Below are 20,827 nucleotides of genomic sequence, written 5' to 3'. Positions count from 1 at the left end.
ACTACTGTTAAATAACAGTAAAGTGCTGGCGTCTCTGCTGCCAGCACTTTACTGTAAATAAAACAAATGACAGAAATATACTGTAGTTTATGTTTACAGTATTAGGCTGTAAAGTAATTTCACAGTATGACTACTGTAAATTAACGGTAAAGTGCTGGCGTCTCTGCTGCCAGCACTTTACCGTTAATTTACAGGAAAATAATTTACAGTGTACATGTACGATGTCAGACATGCTCATTCAGGGCATCAGGAAGCACAAAAAAGCCTCTTGCACCTATATCCTTAAACCAACAGGGAGCCTTATTAGGGCCCGATCACTGACACACAGTTATTAAAGTCGCAGCACCACCTACTGGTGACAGGCAGTACTGCAATGTACACTATGCAGGTAACTGCATGAGTATGCTCATGCAGAGCAATTAAAAAGGCTACATGCAATATGGGTTTGGACATTGGTAAGCTGGGGTTGAGACATTGATCCGTTCTGACTGTTTCTGGGTGTTTTCTTAACTTTGAACTAGTATGCTTACCTGAATTTAAATTTCAGTTTAATCCACTCAAAAATGTGTTGCTGGGGAACATCTCTACTATGAACACAAGGAGCTAAAAATCTGCCCGTAGACACTATTTCTCAGCTCAGACTCCATGTCATTTCTCAAGTTGCCAACCGGACTGTAAAAAAGTGGCAAACCACACAAAAACAAGTCTTGGCCAGAAGCCCTTTCTTGTCACTGGCTACACCAGGGGCCCTAAAGTAAGCACCCAGAGGCTATGTTATTGTTGTCAGATGATAGCTGATACTTTCTGAGATTTCCTTCCAATAACTAAACACTCGACACCCCTCTTCAATTTTACTTTATCTGAAGATACTGAGAAAAACACTGTGATAACTACTATTTCTGAGAAATGAATAAAAAGCAATCAATCTCTAGAAAGCATCCCGGTGGATCTTTGACAACTCACAAAATCTGTTTTTCCTTGGCCGTGATATTTTGTCTCTTTTGGAAAGCTGCTTTCTCTTCATCTCTTACCAAACAGATTCAAAAGGACCTTGAAAAATCAAGTAAAGCTGCAAACTAATCTCATATGCAGACTTTGTAGTTTATTATTTCCGTAAAAACAATGAAATACATGAACCCAAAAACCTCTTCTTTATCCTCTGCAACTCTCTGGATGAATTCCTCCGTCTGTTCTGGTTACACAGAGGTGACAATGGATTGAATATAAAAGAGTAACTCGACACGTCTCTCACACCGAGCAGCCTACATGATCAGATTTGATATTACGGCCGACATTTTAAAAAAGGGCTGCAGCAGCAGTTTTACAAATAGCCGTGAAGCCATATCATTGGAGGGGAGATTATAGCGGTGGCATATGCAGTCAAATCAATCCCTGAGTATTTCTGTGCAAGTCGATAATAGAGGATCCAGGTAAAGGCCCATTAGTCATGTTGGCACCCTGCGGGCCTGAAAAGACCCAGCGACTCCTCTGCACGTTGTTGCTAAAAGCCCCAAAATTGGCTTTTGCAGTACACTGGCTTTTATAGGTTTTTAAAAAATGTAATCAATGCTAATTTATTTCACATGAGATTAATATGCATGGCTTTATACTGCAGTTTGAAATATTTAACAAAAGCATAATCTGCTTCTTGATGACAAGGAGAGGGAAAAGCCATTTGCTGGTAATTTATATGTACTGTTGAAAAAGAAGCACTCAAAGACACTTAATATTGTTCCTCCCTCTGTAATTTATTATGACTCAGACACGCCTGGCATCACAAATGAAGCATAGTGAAGCCTCCAGTGTTAGGACAATTTCCTTTCAACACCCTCAAAGAGAAAGTAAACACAATCGGAGAGGGGAAGGCGTACACGGAATGAGGAATGAAGCTTAGTCCTCTATGCGTTTCTGAATAAGAACTGATGAGGACTTAAGTGATCCCTGGATTTGAGGGTGTGTTTACAAGCCCTTCATTGAACACCTCCAGAGGACTGACTCCCGTTGAGGGACATGGGATTCCAATGATGAGGTTGATGTGCTGTATCACACGACACGTGCTGCGACATAATGCCATTTGTTCCACACGGGCACACCGCGATGCCGCAAGATGTTACTCTACTCTCTAGTGCTGTACTGTTGTAAGGACAGATTTTCAATCCATACTTATTATACTGCGGCCTGGGACCCAATTTATGCTGCAATATAGTAGGGGGCTGTGAAGATAAATTGATGTATAGAGGGAAATCCTTTTTCCTGTGGGAAATAAAATACTGTTCAGGCAGAATAACATACAGCAAAACAAATAATATCTGATGTTGTCTACTCATTGGACTGAAGGATGGCAGTCGGATAATAAAAAATAGTTGCATACTATGGGATGTTTTGCATAAATACAGAAAGATAGTGATTCTGAAATCTAAAAAAGTAATTCTAATGTTAATGTTTTCATGTAATTTGTTCAACAGAACAGTTTTATATTGTGGTATATATATGAATAATTAATGAAAACATGTATCATCTCTAATTATGTGCAGGCAGATCAATTACCTATAATGATTTTATGAAATAAAACAGGCCCAAACGTCTATTTATAAATGCAGGAATTTAAGAGGCAATCTGGACTGCAATCTGTTCAGTGAGATTATTCAAATCTCTCACACACAAAGTCTGAATGATGCTGCTGCACGGGGAAAGATGAAAACAGCAGTTCAGATGTATATTTCTATAGATTAAAATTATACCACATGCATGCCATGACTGATTATGCTATCTGCAAACCTCCATGCACCTTCTCCCCTCACGTCACAAGTACAGTGCAGTCATTTCTTTTTGGGTGCGCAGCCACATATCCAGCCAGCACAGCCCACTAATACATCAAAACATTTGCTTCCTTATAGTCGTGCAGTAGAGGACGGGGTGGCACCCGCTTGCATGCAGAGATTAGTCCGTGTGAAGGTGACTCTACCTGTGCTTACAGTTAAAGTGTGCCAGGTGCTCAGTCAACCACTGAATCCAAATTGGGGAGCAGTGTGAGGCAGGCAACCCTCCGCCAGCCTCCCCGCAGTATAACTTAGCTTTCACCGGCTTGCTCCAGATAAGGACAGATGACCTTTCTCTGGGTTGTTATAATAAATCAACTCCAGAGGCGGTTAAACCCAACACTAACCTTACAGGTATCAATTGAGAAATAACACAGTGGGGCACCTGTGCTGGCATTCTCCATGCCACGATCTGATATGTCAATGTGTTGGGTAAAGACGGGTGTGCAAAAAAACGGAGGGAGATTGCCCCATGAATAAAAAAAGGAGGCTGACGGGATCTGCCAAGCTTAACATTTTTCTTCTTAATTGTTCTGCAGTGATTCTTGGAAACAATGCCCCCAAAACACAATATGATCTTTAACCAGCTCGTAGTTATGCTGCTACAGGCTTAGACTGCCGGGGGGAACTGGCGCACTGACACACCGGAATCCTGTCTCATCCCCCCCACCCCACCCCCACACTTACTTTAACTCTCCCTGTCCCATTGAAAGTAACTAACCATAGACCTTTCTAGAGTCCCTGAGTTCCGTTGTCTCGTAGGTTCCTCTGAGTCACTGCCGTAGACGACGTGCTGCTTTTTCCTTGCTGCTGTAACTAGCTAAATACTGCGAGGTGCAATGCTCCTGGTGGATTAAGATGAGATAAGATCCAGTCCTGTCAGTAAGAGGGGACTGGATCGTATCCTGTCTTGATGTTTGGTCTTTGTTAATAATTTAACATAGAGTACGGTCTAGACCTGCCATGTTTGTAAAAGCGTCTGACGATAACGTCTGTGCACATCACAGAAGACCTCACCTGGACCACCAACACTGCATCACTGACAAAGAAGGCCCGTCAGCGCCTCTATTCTCTCCGCAAGCTAAGGAAAGCTAGAGCCCCTGCCCCCATCATGCGCACCTTCTACAGAGGCACCATCGAGAGCATTCTCACCAGCAACATCACTGTGTGGTACGCGGCCTGCACTGCATCCTGCCGAATGACCCTCCAGCGCATAATGAGAACAGCTGAGAAGATTGTTTGTGCCTCTCTCCCCTCCCTCCATGACATTTACTCTTCCCGCCTCACCCGAAAAGCCCTGCGCATAGCAGGCAACCCCTCCCACCCGTCTCACAGCCTCTTCAGCCTGTTGCCATCAGGAAGGAGACTACACAGTCTCCGGGCCAGAACCAGCAGACTGCGGGACAGTTTTATCCACCAGGCAGTCAGGATGCTGCCCCAAAAGGGCCCCTGAGGTCTGTCATCCTCAGGACTGAAAGGCACACACTCACTTTGATTTTAAATTGCACTATAGCAAAGTTTTTGCACAGTTTTAATCTGTATTTTATTATTTTCATTAGCTTACTTCTTATCTTTTTCTAGCTTTCCTATGTTTATCTGTTTTTGTCTTTGCTAGGGTCTGAGAGAGAAACCCAATTTCAAATCCTCAGTATGTCTAGTGCATACTGCAGTTTATTTGACAATAAAGAACACTTTGACTTTGTTATTTGACGCTATACAAATAAAGATTGATTGATTGATTGACTGATTACTTATGTTATTCCTGAGTATAAACATAGAACGTGAACTACTAAAAGGGAGGAAATTTCATCTACCAATCGTCAAAGAGCTTACCCAGGTCTGCATTGTTTGTATGATTTTTTAAATTTTTTGACATTTTGTTGCAGCAATTGTTAGAACTGACGCAACAAACACAAAACACAAAGTCTATATTTAAAACAAATTTAACATTTCATTGAGTTTTATAAAGTGAAGTATTTAAAAAATGATGGCCCAAGAGTCGATCTAAACTGAATATCTTTTCAATGTAGCACAAAAAGCTGCAGCAGCGTAACAAAGCCAGCGTCTTAAAAGCAAAAATTCATGAACTTGCTGATCAAGCAGCTCCTGATCTGCACTGAATGTAGGTTAAAATCTCCAAGTTAAAAGTTACTTTTTTTAACGGCCTGTTTATACTACAGAACTAGAATGTTCTTTTCTCATTTAGAGGGAAGACAGAGCCAAAGTTAATTGCCCCTCTGATAATAAGAGCATTTGAGCGCCTCAGCCACCAAACAGGCCTCTTGGGGACATTAAACACAGAATCTCTGAATCACTGCACCAGCTGACTCACTCTCATCACACTGATGACTACATTTAACTAGATCAGTGCGAGGTGCTTTGCAGCTCCTCTTTTTTTACTTCAGTCGAGGGAGTGATCTCACGCTGATCAAAAGCTGTCAGGGAAGTGAGGAGTTCAGCTCCATGACAGCACGACTGGGATCTGAGAGTTCATCATGGTAGCAGCTCAGATTTAGAAAAAAATCACAGCCTAATTCTGACGGCAAAATATTTCAACACAACCAACCGAAAGTGTGGAAAAAAGCCATACAGAGCAAAAAAGTTCTCAGCGTTTTGCCAGATACCACATTTCTGACCACAAGAGGATCCAAGCCTGCACCAGTCTTACAAAAAACTGACTACAGCAAGAGGGTCCCTGCCCACCACTCCACCAAATGCCACTCTTTAATCACACTATAAGAGCTGAATCAGACGATTGGAGAATCATATTTGCCAGACCAGCAAGTATTTGACAGCAGCATCAGAGCCACAAGCCTCCTCTGGCAGGCTGCACGGCTTTCATTACCTAGAGTGGCTTTTAGAGAGAGATGGTAAGCCCCATCCATACTGCATCTCCAACAGCTCCAAGCCAAATAGACAATAACAAATATCCAAAGTACCTCAAACACATGTAAGGCTATTGGCCGTAGAGGGTGCAGTTATTTTATCAATGTGCAAGGAACAATAAAAGAGAAAACAGGCCTCTTGCATCGTGTCTCAAGCAGCAGATTTCTGCATAGAAGTGGGACGTTAATCCCATTTCAAACAGTAGAGACAAAATCATCACATGGCAAAAAATCAATAAAAAAATCTCTATAAGTGACTGAAACCTTCAGAAACTTTTGAAACCCTGAACTCCTCAAGTTATTTCCATAATCTCCATAGTGTTTTAAATTAACATTCCAGAAACTATTACTTTGTGTCTTTCATAAAGATCTCATTTGTATTATATTTCTGACATCAGTAATAAACTTAGGTAATATTATTTCTGTTAGCTAAACTTATATCAACCACTTTTAAAGCTGTAACAACATTCAAATTGGCCACTTGAGGGCAGTGCAGCTACCTGAGATTAATTCATCATTGTCTTATGATCTTACGAAGTTGACATCCAACACATAATGGCAAAGCCCATAAGGCAAATTCCCTGTAAATTAATGAGAGCTGATCCAATGTCACATCAACAAGTGTGCAAGCTTTGTGATGGACACGTCACAATGGCAAATTACACACCTTCTGTGCGTTGAATTCTACTGACTGAACTGCTGGACTTACCCAGAGTTCACTGCAACCTTGGTGACATGAGGGATTTGATTGTCCCGCCCCCTGTTAAGTGGAAACAAATGTTCATATACTGTAGCAGATTAAATTTAAACAAAACAAGAATTAAATCAGCTTATTTGTAAGGCATCACTGATTTGGAGCTGTGTGACTAAATTCCGGGAATTTTCAAAGTTGGAAACTTTCCATGGGAATTAACGGGAATTTATGGGAATAAACGGGAATAAACCCGGAATTTACTAAATTGAAGGTTGGCTCTTAATAGAGAACTTAAATAAATTTGGGGAAAAATATATTTTAGCATAATCCTGACTAAAACAACCAGATTTCATGCAAGTACAGTTGAATATCTATGCTATTCCTCTATCACATGCACATAGCACACTGCTTACTGCAGGGCGATTGAGACCACGCCCCCTACATGCACTTTTTATTAGCATGTTGAATGGGACTTTGTTGGACAGAGAGGGTTTTTTTTCATTTAACATTTTAATGAAACTTTGCTGGGATTGCATTTTTGTTCATTTTTGAATGGGTTGGGTCAGGGGGATGAGTAATATTTCACTCAACATTCATGTTTTTGTTCTTCAATTAAGAATTGATTGTTAAGAGTTTCCTTTACTCGTCCCACACGGGGAAATTCAAGTGTTACAGTGACAGAGTAGACAAAGTAAAATTTCAATAAAATATTTAACACTTGATAAAGTTCGATTTACAAATAAATCTGTTTTAATTGTATTATTTTGGATGGATGTCTGCTTATAACAAAACAACTATTTATGCTTGGATATGATACCTTTCCATTAAATTACCCTCAATTCCCTTTAATTCCTTTTAATTCCCATGGAAAGTTTACAATTTGGAATATTTCCAAAATTCCCCAGCTGAATTTCCCATGGAAATTTACTGGAATCTTTCCAGAAATTTACTGGAATTTTTCCAGAAATTTACTGGAATTTTTCCGACCCTTTGCAACCCTAGCCACCTAGCAAATAGGAGCCTGGAGGCCACACTCTTTTACCTAGGATTTTGGTCTCCACCATTCCCTTGAAGGAGATGTTGGCCCATTCTTGTGCTAAAATTTTGATTGCAGTAGACTGATGTCATCACTTTTTGATGATTTTTGGTTGAGGTCCGTAGTCATACTTGATCCTTGTTGGTCAACAGCAAAATGACAAAACCAGATACATCCGAGTAACAGACTGCTGCTGTGAAAAATATACCCCTGATATACAGTATGCTGTTCTCATTAGACTCTAGAGGTCATCAAGGAATATTGAAAAAGTATTTATGGGATGTAACACACTGAAAAAAATTGATCCAGATGGCATAGAGGTCACTAGACCATTACCCCCTCCTCAGTTTTCTTCCTATTTTCTCCTCTGATAAATTATTGATGTTTTATCTTTCAGAATCTGATATAGCTAAGATAACCCTTACCTCTACATCCAGTGCTCAGCCTCTCACTGTAATACCTCTTGTGGAAATAACATTATTTCTGTTTTCCAAAATAAAGCAACCAACCAAGTATATATCACAATGATATTTTTAAATGAGTAAAAATATGATCATTTTGACAGAAAAAGGTAGGTCAGGTTGATCATTTTTAGAGGTACTATGCTGGTTTACTTGAGATGCTCCTTTGTTAACTAAGTAAGATTTTCTTAAAGGTAACAGTTAAAAGTGTCTTTGGAAGAAAGGCACATCTTCTTTTGCATAGTCTCCTTTGAATCCAGTTTAATGACTTCCTCGACTGTTTCATTTTCATCGTCATGACGGTGAACAAGTGTCTGACATATGCTGCTGTTCTCTCCGCAGAGGTAACACTTAATTATCAAACCAACTGGACTGCAGCTCAGTCCCGCCAGCTCTGACGACTTGAATTAATGGCACATGAAAAGCAATCTCGGCGCCCTGAAAGTCCAAGGCCTGTAAGGGCACCCACAGCTCTACACATAATAAACATCCCATCACTGTGATGAGCACTTTACCTCCTACATCTAAAGATACGACCAGAACTGTAAATCTGCTCAACTCTCCTCCTTCAGGTTCATGTGTGTCTGGAGGGCATCCATTACCCTGCTGTTTGTGTCACTGTTTATCATTAAGGTTTGGCACTTTCAATGTTTCATTAAGTGAGAGATTCCAGAGTATGCTGAAATGAAGTCCATAAAGTGCAACAAAAGACTTTATCAAATGATTGGTGTTTAATGAACTTAAAAGTTTTCTCTCTAGTCTACTGCTGCTCGTCAATATTCCCACATTCATAATAAGCAGTCAGACAATAGCCAACAGGGGTAAACACATTCCAAAGGCTAAAAAGTTTTCAGATACAGAGAAAATACAAAAAAAAAAAAGGAACAAACAAAGGTAGGGTTGCAAAGGGGTGGGAAATTTCTGGAAAGTTTCCGGTAAATTTCCATGGGAAGTTAAGCTGAGGAATTTTGGAAATATTCCAAATTGGAAACTTTCCATGGGGATTATGGGAATTAACTGGTAATTAAGGGTACTTTAATGGAAAGGTCTCAGATCAAAGCATAAATATTTGTTTTTTTATGAGCAGACATCCATCTAAAATAATACAATCCAACCCAGCCCGTTCAAAAATTAACAAAAATGCAATCCCAACAAAGTCCCATTCAAAATGTTAAATGAGAAGTGCTGCTCTCCCTCCAAAAAAGTCCCATTCAACATGCAAATAAAAAAAGCATCTTCCCTCAAGCTTCTCAAGCCTGTGCAGGATTCTAGAAATCATCTGTGCATGTGATGGAGGAAGGCAAAGTGCATGTAGGGGGCGTGGTCACAATAACCCTGCAGTAAGCAGTGTGCTATGTGCATGTGATTGAGGAAAAGCATAGATATTCAACTGTACTTGCATGAAATCTGGTTGTTTTAGTCAGGGTTATGCTAACATATATTTTACCCAACTATATTGAATTTCCCTATTAAGGCCCAACCTTTAATTTAGTAAATTCCTGATTTATTCCCATAAATTCCTGTTAATTCCCATGAAAAGTTTCCAACTTTGAAAATTCCCGGAATTTTGCAACCCTAAACAAAAGTAAGTAACAGAAGCATGCACATATGAGGACAACAACATGCTGCAAAAACCAAAACAAATACAGGAGAAAAACTCTGCTACAGGGGGCAGAGCAAGCTTCCTAACCACTAGCTAGCTGTAAGTGGCTATCTCAGCTAACTAGCTTACGGCTGCTACACTTAGCAGCTATTTTGACTCTAGAAAAACGGTCATCAAAGACCATTTCTTAAACTCTGTGACAAGGCAATATTTGTGTCCTGCTGTGTGATTTCACATTGTGTTAAAGTGTTGCAGCATTAATCCAGGTACTGAGGTGCAAGGGCACTGCTAATCAGATTCTCGCTGTGTACAGTATCTTGACAAGGTCTCTAAAAGACTTCAAATTTGAGAAGTCAGGTGTCAAACAGACAATCTTTCAATTAGTGGACAACATGCCCCACAACCAGACCCACAGTCGCCCATGGAACTTTCACTTTTCATTTTCTGTTAACTCAATTTTTGGTCTCCACCAGCGAGTCACTAACTTTGTTTATCTTCTCTGAAAATACCTGCCTGCCAAAGCTGAATGCAACACACTGAGTGTGAGGAGAATCAACCCTAACAGCAAGCAAAACATTTCTTAAACACTGCTATTTCATTGTTTATAAATAAATAAATGAATAAAGAAAAGAGCTCAAAGAAGAGACGCTCTCAGTGAGGTTGTTTTATTTAACTGCTTTTTCCAAATGCAAGATAGAAGTTTGCAATTAATATTTAAAGATTCTAACAGCAATAAATTGAGTTACCTGAACTCAAACTGACGTAATAACTGCACAAGTTCATCAGAATCTTAAATACAGGTGCTCTCTGCAAGTTCAAGTTCATCTGGGTGAGGTTGGTAATGACAGGTAGCAGATATAGTCATGCATGCACGGTTCAATGATCAGGACTGTGAGTGGTAACACAGTAATTGCAGCCTTCTCTGCATCACTTATTATGAATAAAATATGATGTGGGGTGTTATTTAACCAGGGATTAGGTCACATCATCAGTGTGCCAGGTAAGGAAGTCTATTTCTACCCCTCTATGATTGTTGTAGAAATAAAGGGAATGTGAATGTGTTATATTTATGACTGGTGGTAAAAAAGAAAACATCCTGAAGGCAGGAACTTGAATAGCTTTGCAGTGCCACAGAAAAAGGAGGTGTTACAACACATAACTTCATGAATAAAGAATGAATCCAGCCAAGCAGATAGTTCTCATTAAGTATCAGTGCAGCTCCAACAAAGCTTGAGTTTCTCTTAATGGTAATACTGGTGACCTAAGAGTGGAAGAGGACCACATGAGGCAATAATGCACAGCAGTTTGCTTTTGCTTCTATGTGACAGATAACAGTGAAGGTATGTGATCACTAACAAGCAGCTTTTTGAGTAGTTTTGTGGCAACTAGGCCACAAAACAGTAGGAAAATAAATATCCCAGAATGAAAGGACTCCATTTATCTAAAAGAATAAGAGTTGTTACTATGTTTTGGTCTTTCATTCTTTTCTTCTTTAAAGACAGCTTTCGGTCCTGATAACTTGAAAACCCAGAGGACACTGTGATCTTAACATCTTTATCCACAATCACAGCAGAGGACATCCTCTGTCTCTGGTCTCACTCTCTTTTTCATCAAAAGAGTGCATCCAAAAGTGTCCGTACTCCACTCATGTATCAGCTTTGGTCTCTTTGTGCTTCTGAACTGGGCATTCATTATGCATAAGCAACAAGAAAGCTGCTAATGAAGATTTTATAATTGAAAAAAAAACTGCAACATCAGCATGTGCATAAATTAGCGCGAGGCCACAGAAAGAAGGGGGGACAACAGAGCTGTACATGCTGTCCAGAAAGCACTGACAAAACAGCACTTTAACGGATGAATATTCAAGTTTGTTAGTTGAATTATCGTTTGCATCTCTGCATGAATGTTTATGACCTTTGGCCAAATGAAAATAATTCATGTACCTGTTTAATGTGTTGCAAATGAGCGAGGCAAGCAACAAGACTCCTGGGGACACTAATAAAGCATGTGAGCAAATTAAGTGTTTACTCTGCGGCAATACTAAAGTCTATTTTGTTTGCATTTGTAAACCCAGCTTGAATTTCTAACATCGTGTAATTGCAAGAGGTGTTTCTGAATGGAGCTGAAGGCACAGAAACAAGGATGATGTGCTTGCTTTGTTTATAATTACTTATTAGGAAACTTAAAGTACTGCACACATGGATTCTGAGGGTTGAAATAGCAGTGGCTTATTTCAGGGTGTATTAATCAAGAGTTTGACCTTAATTATATTGTGTATACTATTTGTTGACCTATTTGAGTATTTGATAAACTGCTGAATACAGCCTATAGACTGTAAATATTATGGACGACATGACAGTTCCCAAAAAGTGAAGCCTCTATGTTAGTAGATGGGACGCAAGCACTGGGAGGATGGGACTCTGCCTGTCCCATTGAAGTTACTAACCATAGACCTTTCTGAAGTCCCTGAGGTCCATTGTCTCGTAGATTCCTCTGAGCTGCCGTAGACGTCCTCCTGCTGCGGACGATCTGGACTCCAGCTGATACGGACATGCTGGACTCCAGCGGCAACAGCTTCTACGACTCGTCTCATCACTATCACTTCTCTCTCTTACTCCCCTCTATCTGTCTTTCCAGACCCAACTCGGTAGAGGCATGATGGCTGTCTAACATGAGTCTGGTTCTGCCTGAGGTTTCTGCCTGTTAAAGGAAGTTTTTCCTCACCACTGTAACTAGCTAAATATTGCGATGTGCAATGCTCATGATGGATTAAGGTGGGGTCAGACTGAGTCTTACCCTGTCTTGAAGTTGGGTCTCTGTTCATAATTTGACATAGAGTGGTCTAGACCTCCTATGTTTGTAAAAGCGTCTTGAGATAATGTTTGTTGTGATTTGGCGCTGTACAAATAAAGATTGATTGATTGATTGATTGATTGAAGCAAGCAGCAACTTATTATAAAATATGAAGCCCATGCGGAACTGCTAAAAACTGCATTTCATTGAGGGTCCGCTTGAGGCTAGCTGCAACAACAACAGAAACCACATACACACCCATTCAAAAAAGACAATCTTTGCAGCATTAATGAACATATACAGCTTGGTAACCAATTCCTCTATCGGCACACACTGTAAGGGGGTTGATTTTTTTCATAACTGTGTATTGTCAAAGAATTAAAAAAATATATTATTTGTTTTGCCCATTTAACCCGCCTGTTATGTTGCGGGTCAATTTGACACGTTTTAAAGTAAAAAAATCTAAAGAAAAATGTTGAAAATATTTTTTCGGTATGAAAGTTCTTCTTCTTGGCTTAATTAGTTAAATCAACATATAGAATAATTGATCAACATCACTTCATAAAAAAATAAAGAAAAATAAATGAAAAATAAAATTAACAAAAATCTATGTCATGAAAAAACATTTTAATAATACTTAGGGCTTTCCAATGTACATTTTAAAAAGTTTTAACATGAATTTTCATTTAAAACGAGTAAGTTATCCTCCTTGAACCATGATCTGGGAGAATTAAAGAACAACATTCCGCTAAATATTGATTTGAATGATTAATAATGGAGTTAATAATGAGATTTACAAAATGTGTGTTGGGATTTTTTTTGGGCTCGGACACTTTTTAATCATTAAATATGTCTGGGTCAAATTGACCCAGGAACATTATTGCTGTCCCTAAGAAACAAACATAATAGGAGGGTTAAGGACATGGCTGACTTGACTGACAGGTGGGCACCCTGTGGCTGTTAGCAAAGTGGCTAAAGCCCCGCCTCTTTACCTCACACTAGCTCAACAGACGTCACATTGAGTTCAGCATTTCCAATATGGCAGCCGCCGCAATTGGCTTCAAAAGTGCACTTCAGAAACAGATGGGTGACGTCATGGAAACTACGTCTTTTAATTATACAGTCTATGGACGTGAGGCAAACTTTAAAATCTAAATTTGAAGTTTCTCTTGTTGTTGTTGTTTTCTCTTGTTTTTGTGAGAGTAGTTAGTTCTTATAATAGTCATTTATCTCAATGTGAAAACGGAGCGTACACAAGAGTCTCTCTTGAGCTCAGGGGTGTTTGCCATTGTATCAGTAAGTTAAGGGTCTGAATGTCAATACCATGGCTCCACTAACCAATCAGTGCAGACTCTGGCTATGAAAACAAAACCAGCACAATATATCGCCGCCTATTATGGAGTGTATTTTGGTTTCACTTTTGTACAACAGGAGGAGGATGACCCATTGGCCATCGTTAGAGTAGATGGTGCAGCTAAAAGCATAAGTATAATACTGAGATGCGTAAAGGGGGTGAGGGGGCTCAGAGAGAAGTGGAGGATACATTATTCTTTGCTACCGTCCTGCACAATTGTGCTCACAAGGAGAATTAAGCTGCATTCGAGTGAAGTGAGTTGAAATAAAGACTCCATTGGTAAAAATGACAACACATGACCTCTACAGTTGACATTACCTTAGAAAGCTGCACAGTAGCATGAATTTATTAGGGAAGATTCAGACTGGTTCAGGAGGAATAGGTTGGCTTTGGACCAAAATTGAACTAAAAAATCTGCATAATAGATGGTGCGCCAAAGTGCATACATCGCTTTGCTGAATTTCTCTTTGAAGAAATAGAAGAAATATGTAAGCAGTTCGAAGAAGTTCAACACTTACTCAGATGTGAACTGGAGTACTACAAGTAGAAATCCTGTAGACTTAAAACTTGCGATTCAGCAGACAAATCTTTTCTTGTCTATCTTTTGTAGACATACTATTCAAGATGCTGCTGATTAATAAGTCTATTCATTGGTGTATTAACGAAACATCCAGTTTCCACCTCAGTGTTTCAATGCATGTCAACTGTGAATGAATGGCTTTGATTTGGTACTTTATCACACTTTAAGGTAGCTTGGATAATAAAAGTTATGAAGAAGAATGCAGGAAAAATGTCAAGCTCAGACAGAATCAGTGGTTACTTATTTGTCTTTGTCCCCTTTTTAACTTTTACTTAAAAGCACACTGTGCAAACACACTGCGTTTTAAGAGGATGTCGTGTTTAAGTCTGTGTCACCTCACCAGAAAGAGAAGCAGTCTCACTGCTGTTGCATGAATGGTAATGTGCATGCATGAATGTTTTGGTGTGCTGGTTGGGTGACCTTGCGCATCGACTGAAGGAGCGTTTTCTCAGTTTCCTCTGATGTGTGACAAAGGCTTCATGTGGCTCTTTGCTTTAAATGACAGGTCTGAAGAATTATATCAGCAGGGGGTCATTCAAAATAAGTGTTGTCGCCATTATGCTCAAATGCAAATGTTCACTGATAATGGAACTGAAATAAGTAAAGTCTAACTTTGCCGCTCTGTTTAAGATGCATAAAAGTGTTTGTCTGTGTTCAATAGGAACTTCAGGTGGTATGTATGGCAATCAAATATCCTCACCTCAGACTTGTAGCCATAACAAAGGAGCTGTGTTATTGTTTTTCTAATCTCAGTGACATATGTTCTGTCTGCAACCTTATGAAAAGCAATGGAAAGATATTGCTGGGCAAAACTGAATAGGCTTATTCTCATTTGAAATAAAAACAGCATAAATCGACTGACCTACAACCTCCTGCTATAGAAAAAAAGACCTCCAAAGGCATGCTTCACTCTGCCCCTGCTTTATAAATTAAAACATGAAGATCAACTCCTTGCATCTAGAGCCAGTGTTACATTCAATATTTACCCAGACAGTAAACTAATGAGAATGCATCAAACAGAAACAATTGCAGCCACTCTTCTTGTTGCATGCCTTTGAAACTGCCTGAAAGGGAAAACAACCTGCTCAACAAGCCATATTCAGTCAGCAGACAAGGTAATGCCATGACGCACTCCACAAAGCAACTTAAGAGGACTGCACTTAGAGGTATGTTTCTCCAAAAAGCCCCAGAGGAGCGCAGGGGCCTGCCTGCTCCACTTCTCCCCTGACTGACAGCACACTCCAGGGGAGAAACGCCGCAGGACACGCACACTGATCCAGCCTGACATGCCTGACCTTTCCCGGGCCGCACGGCTTGCTCGACTTGGCGTGCACACCACTCGCTGCCCGGCTGAAAAGGCCATAACAGTACCATGCAGGCAGTGCCATCGCCGCCTACCTTGCCCCCACCCCACTTACACACACACACACAGACACATAGACACACACACGCACACACACCTGCCCCTTACTGCCATCCCAAGAGCTGGCAAGGTGAATGTCTGGGACTACAGTAAGACAGGCACTCAATCTGAGAGGCTCTCAGGCGCAAAACGAGAGAATGCCATCTGAATTTGGCAGTGATGTATGATTGGTATTCCCAACTGCATCCTTAAGTGGTCCAAGATTTTTTTTATAACAAATGCATCTTAATAGAAATTACCTTTTTCACTGTGCATATTTGCTTTTATACTCTGCCCTTTCACCATGTAAGATATTTTAATTAAGGCATTATTCATACAAAATATTAGTATGAAGACCAAAATCTGCATAATACCATTAGTCATCTCATTTAGCAAATGTGCTGTGTGCTGTGGCTGGTTAGTGAGCGGGTCTAACATAGTGTGTCTGCCAACAGTCCTGGTCGAGGCAGAATTATCTCAGAATAGCTGCTGCGGGAGCCCACTAAAGAACAAGAGCTGCAAGGACTGTAAGTGCAGAATAGATGCTGCAGCTGTGAAATGAAGAGCTGTCGCATCAACTGAGCACTTCCCTGAGTAAAGGAAACACTTGGCACAGCAGAAATAAATCATGCGCTCGTGTACCTCGGTGTAAGATTGTATTTTTCCAAAACACAGAGGGAAATACTCTGTGGTTAAAAAATTCAGCTTTCTGTGACAAGGCTTAGGTCTATGCTTTTTCATGTGGAAATACACTTAACTGTGAGGATAAGTGTCTCACTAATAGACCCTTAATGTGTTATTTTAATGAACAGCCTAAACTGTAATGCAAATTTATGAATGAGTCACACCAGAAACACTAACAGCTATGAAAAATACACAACTCTCTCTACTCTGCTGAGTGAAAACACAAAAAATGTTCCTGCAGAGACTAGTTCATTAAAATCTGCCTCCTTTAGTCATTGTGCTACATCACTATCCTATTAATTAACAAGCAACTGCAAATGTGTTGTCTATGACTGATAATACTGGGAAGATAGAGCATTTCAAATGAGTTACTTCTGCTCTTGGATCACTTCTGGAAAATCAAGCGTCTTGAGGTTATAAAAACTCAGTTCTGAAACAGGACGGCCTTAAATGTTGAGACAGTGTTTGCGGTACAGTAGCAGTGCACTGGTTCAGTGAGCCGGCAAAAAGTCAAAGGGGTCTAGGTGAAACATCACACGGGACACAAAGGTCAAGGATGCAGAGAGAGATGTGTTTGAATGAGTGCATGAGTCAGGTTTGAGTAGAATACATGCCAACTTTGGACAGGGATGCAATTCCAGCAATAAAAATCACTCATCGTTTGACATATCCTTATTAATTAAGAATGTGTGCTGTCATTAACTTCTTAGTCTATCAAGTGATCCACAATATGTCTTAACGTTTGAACAGCAGGCTCACAACATACACAATTTCTGTCTTTGGAAAGGAGAGTCCAGTGATGGGTTCAATACAGCTGATTGAGTGCACACTTTGGGAGAATCAAAGCACCTGCACAGATGGGCACAAACAAGGTGATTGTGAGAGGCTGCTGTGAACACAAAGAGAGGGGGGGGGAGCACAGCAATCTCCTTTCTTTTGCTGTGTATGTCTCTTTATAATCTCTGATTTTCAACCATACACTGATGACAGTAAAGGGTAAGCTCTGTTGTTTCTGACTTATACTCACTCCTTTGGGGACTCCACAAGTATCCATCCCATCCATCACTCCTCACTGCTCACTTTTCTATTCCGGGCAGTAGGCAGGATTACACCAGGACCAAATTAAACTAGAGTTTTACATTTATCATGGGGCTCCTGTGGTTTTTGGGGGGGCACTAAGCATCCTTCTTGAATGCCTATTTTCTTGGACACACTTGTTCTGTGGCTCTGGTGGTTTGCAAAGCTTGTCCTTGCTTCATGCACACACACACGCACGCACGCACAAACACACACACACACACACACACACACACACACGCACACACGTTTACCTTTTGTTCCTCTGGGCCTCCTTCTTATCCATAATGACAGGTACACAGTTCGTTAGCTCGGTCCAGTCAGCATGCAGTCCGCAGCTCCAGCCGGTAGAGAACCGGGAGAAGAGCCAGGACTCCTTTTTCCCTGGCCGGTGGCATGTGCATTTCTTCTGCCCTGGCTTGCAATCGCACGGCTGCTCCAACCGAATATTCCTCACCAAGTGTCTCCCGAAAGTGGTTCCTCCGGTCTTCTGGATGTGCAGGAACACTATCACGTCGTCCCCTTTGATGTTGAACTCCACGTGTCTGCCGAGGTCTCTCTCGGTGAAGTTGAATTTGGACGGTACTTTAGGCGGGCTGTCATCCTCCAGGTCTTGGTCTCTGTAGAAATCATCGCTGTCCATGTACGGGGTGGAAAGTAGGCTCACCCCCCTCAATTTCTCCTCAGCCTTAAAGTGGCACGAGTTGCTGCCAGCGGGGCATATGTACTGATAACCGATCATAACAAAAAGCACGGCTAAAATAGGAACCAAGATGAGCTTACTGGATCTATCATCCATCATATCTGGATAGTGTCTTCATTCCATTACTGTGAATAATAAGCAGCACCCATGGGTTGTTCTGGGATCAATACTCCTCCATAGCCTCGGATAGATGCGTTATATTCAAATGCAACACGTTGATCAAATAGGACTAAAGACGAAGTCCACCTTATGGTGACAAACACACGGCACACAGGCTGCACTGCGCTGGAAATCTTGTCCAAAGTCAAGAGTCATGGCATTAACATTTCACAGTCCAACTTCTAGAGATCCGTGCAGCAGCCACACACTCCGGGATCAAGTTGAAAATGAGGCAGCTGATAAGTTTAGTCTTCTTCTTTGGTGCTGATCCCAGTCTAAATCGCAGTGTGCAGACTTATCTCAGCAGAAATGTCTCACAGCTTGGACTGTTAGTCTGCATCCTACCGGCGGCATCCTCGTTGGCGGTCTGACTGAGTGTGCTGAATCAGAGCTGTTCACAGAGAGGAGAGGAGGATGCTGCTGCTGCTGCTGCTGCTGCTGCATCCCAGCCGACAAATGTGCGTTCTGCTCTCATCGTCGTGGTATAGTGGTTGAGCTAGGAGAGCTCCTACATCCCATCCCGTCTGCCCTATAATCTTGTCTAACACAGTGCAAAGCTAGTAGCCCATCCGGACTCTGAGCTGGAGACAACATGGAGATTTAAGCCCATATAAATACCAAATCCGCCGGAACTTTTTTAAAGCCTATTCATCCGAGTGTGACCTTTTCTGATTAAAGAGATGGACTATAGCACTATCCCTCTGCTTACAGACTGTAGATGTAGTCCTTTTAAACAGTCCACTTTAATATGCTTAAATGACAATAGGCCTATTGTTAAGGGAGGTAATTAAGTGAAACAGCTGCTTTCTCTGCAGCAGTAATGGTTATAGTTTCATTAATTAGAACCGTTTTAAAACTTGTGCAATCATGGAGCATATACAGAACAATGTCTGATAAAGTTATTCAAACTTCGAGACTCTAACACGTTATAAACAAGTACTTTTACACAGTGGTGTACTCAGGGCCTAGAGGGGGGCCACCGGCCTGCATGAAAAAGTGTCATCTGGATGCCCCACCTATGTAAAAAACAAAAAAAGTGCCCTCTGGATGCCACTTAAATGTATAGAATGTAAAAAAGTGCCCTCTTGATGCTCCTCAAATGTATAAAATTCAAAAAAGTGCCGTCTCGATGCACTACACATGTATAAAACGTAAGAAAGTGACCTGTGAATGCCCTTCTAATGTACAAAAAAAATTAAAAAGTGCCCTTTTGGATTCCACTGTAGAAGATAAAACAATAAAAGATTGCCTTCTCTGGTGCCCTTTCAGAGAAAAATGCATGAAAAAGTGCCCTCTAGATGCCCCACCAATGTAAAAAACATTAAAAAAAAGTTCCCTCTGGATTCCCCTCAAATGTATAAACGCAAAAAAATTGCCCTCTCAATGCACCTTACATGTATAAAACGTAGAAAAAGTGCCCTCTTGATGCCACTTAAATGTAAAAAAAGTTCCCCGCTGGATGCTCCTCAAATGTAGAAAATGTAGAAAAAGTGCCCTCTTGATGCCCCTCTGATGTAAAAAAATAATTAAAAAGCGCCCTATTGATGCCCATCAAATATATAAAACGTAGAAAAAGTGCCCTCTCGATGCCCCTCAATTGTATAAAATGTTTATAAAAAAAAGTTCATAATGTTATGTTTTGTTAATTATGTAATATAATCAATAATATAGAAATAAATAAATAGTTTTGTGGTTTCCTTTTTCATAATTCAATTTCCAGCACAAATGGTCACATAAGTATTCACCAGAATGCCCCTGCCCCTCAAACAGCCTGAGTACGCCACTGCTTTTTAATGTAAAAGTACTGTTTGTCAGTAAAAGTAGAACATATGCCATGTGGACTTAATAACTAACAGTATAGGCTTAACATCTCATCTAATCTATCCATCTATCATTTTTCTATGCATTCTTTCTTTTTAATCACAGAATGACCTGATGCCAACATATTTTTAAAGCCCAAGTGAGAAGGTTTTTGGCCTGTTTTCAAACAGACTGAAATGAATACTGATGCCTCTGTGTGACCTACAAAAGCAAACAAGACCATCAGCAACAAGATTAACTGTATTTATGTGGATGTTTTCAGTGTCTCTCAGTGCTGCCGCCAGCTTAGTTTTAAGACAAGTCAATAACTATACAGTGTGAATTGACCTTTGTTCAGATTCCATGGCAAAGATCTCAAGTGTTCAAACTGCTATAAGAAAGCAGGATGAGATTTTCCATCAGAAAACGTTGTTTTCAAGACAATATAAGCAAGGAGATAAGATGTAACACTTTGTCCACAGGGGTCACCAAAGTTAAAACAAACTGAATGTTTTTTAAAAATGCCAAAAAATGTAAAACTGTACAAGTAAAAGTAGAAAAGGATTCGGCCTACAAATCTATCTATCTATCTATCTATCTATCTATCTATCTATCTATCTATCTATCTATCTATCTTATAGCATCTGTAGGGTTTTTTTGGCTGGTTATCAAACAATTTGAAATGCATATCAATGCCTCTGTATGACCTACAAAGGCAAACAAGACTCTCAGTGAATGACTATTTACAAAAGCTGATTATCTTACTGCTGCCAAGGT

General features: G+C 40.4%; 1 protein-coding gene across 1 annotated transcript in view; it reads right to left on the bottom strand.

Annotated features, from left to right (window-relative positions):
* hs6st3b (heparan sulfate 6-O-sulfotransferase 3b) overlaps nt 1–18,947 on the bottom strand; it is a 107,073-nt gene extending 88,126 nt beyond the window's left edge. The window contains exon 1 of the mRNA XM_034693539.1: nt 17,643–18,947. Coding sequence (XP_034549430.1) covers nt 17,643–18,190 — 548 coding nt within the window. The 5' untranslated portion in view covers nt 18,191–18,947. The remainder of the gene's footprint in view (nt 1–17,642) is intronic.
* Nucleotides 18,948–20,827: the final 1,880 nt, after the last annotated feature.

The sequence above is a fragment of the Notolabrus celidotus genome, chromosome 10 (genome assembly GCF_009762535.1).
Source record: "Notolabrus celidotus isolate fNotCel1 chromosome 10, fNotCel1.pri, whole genome shotgun sequence".
In the NCBI taxonomy this organism is placed as follows: Eukaryota; Metazoa; Chordata; class Actinopteri; order Labriformes; family Labridae; genus Notolabrus; species Notolabrus celidotus.
Note: the sequence above shows the minus strand (reverse complement) of the source record. Positions and strands in the feature narration are given on the sequence as shown.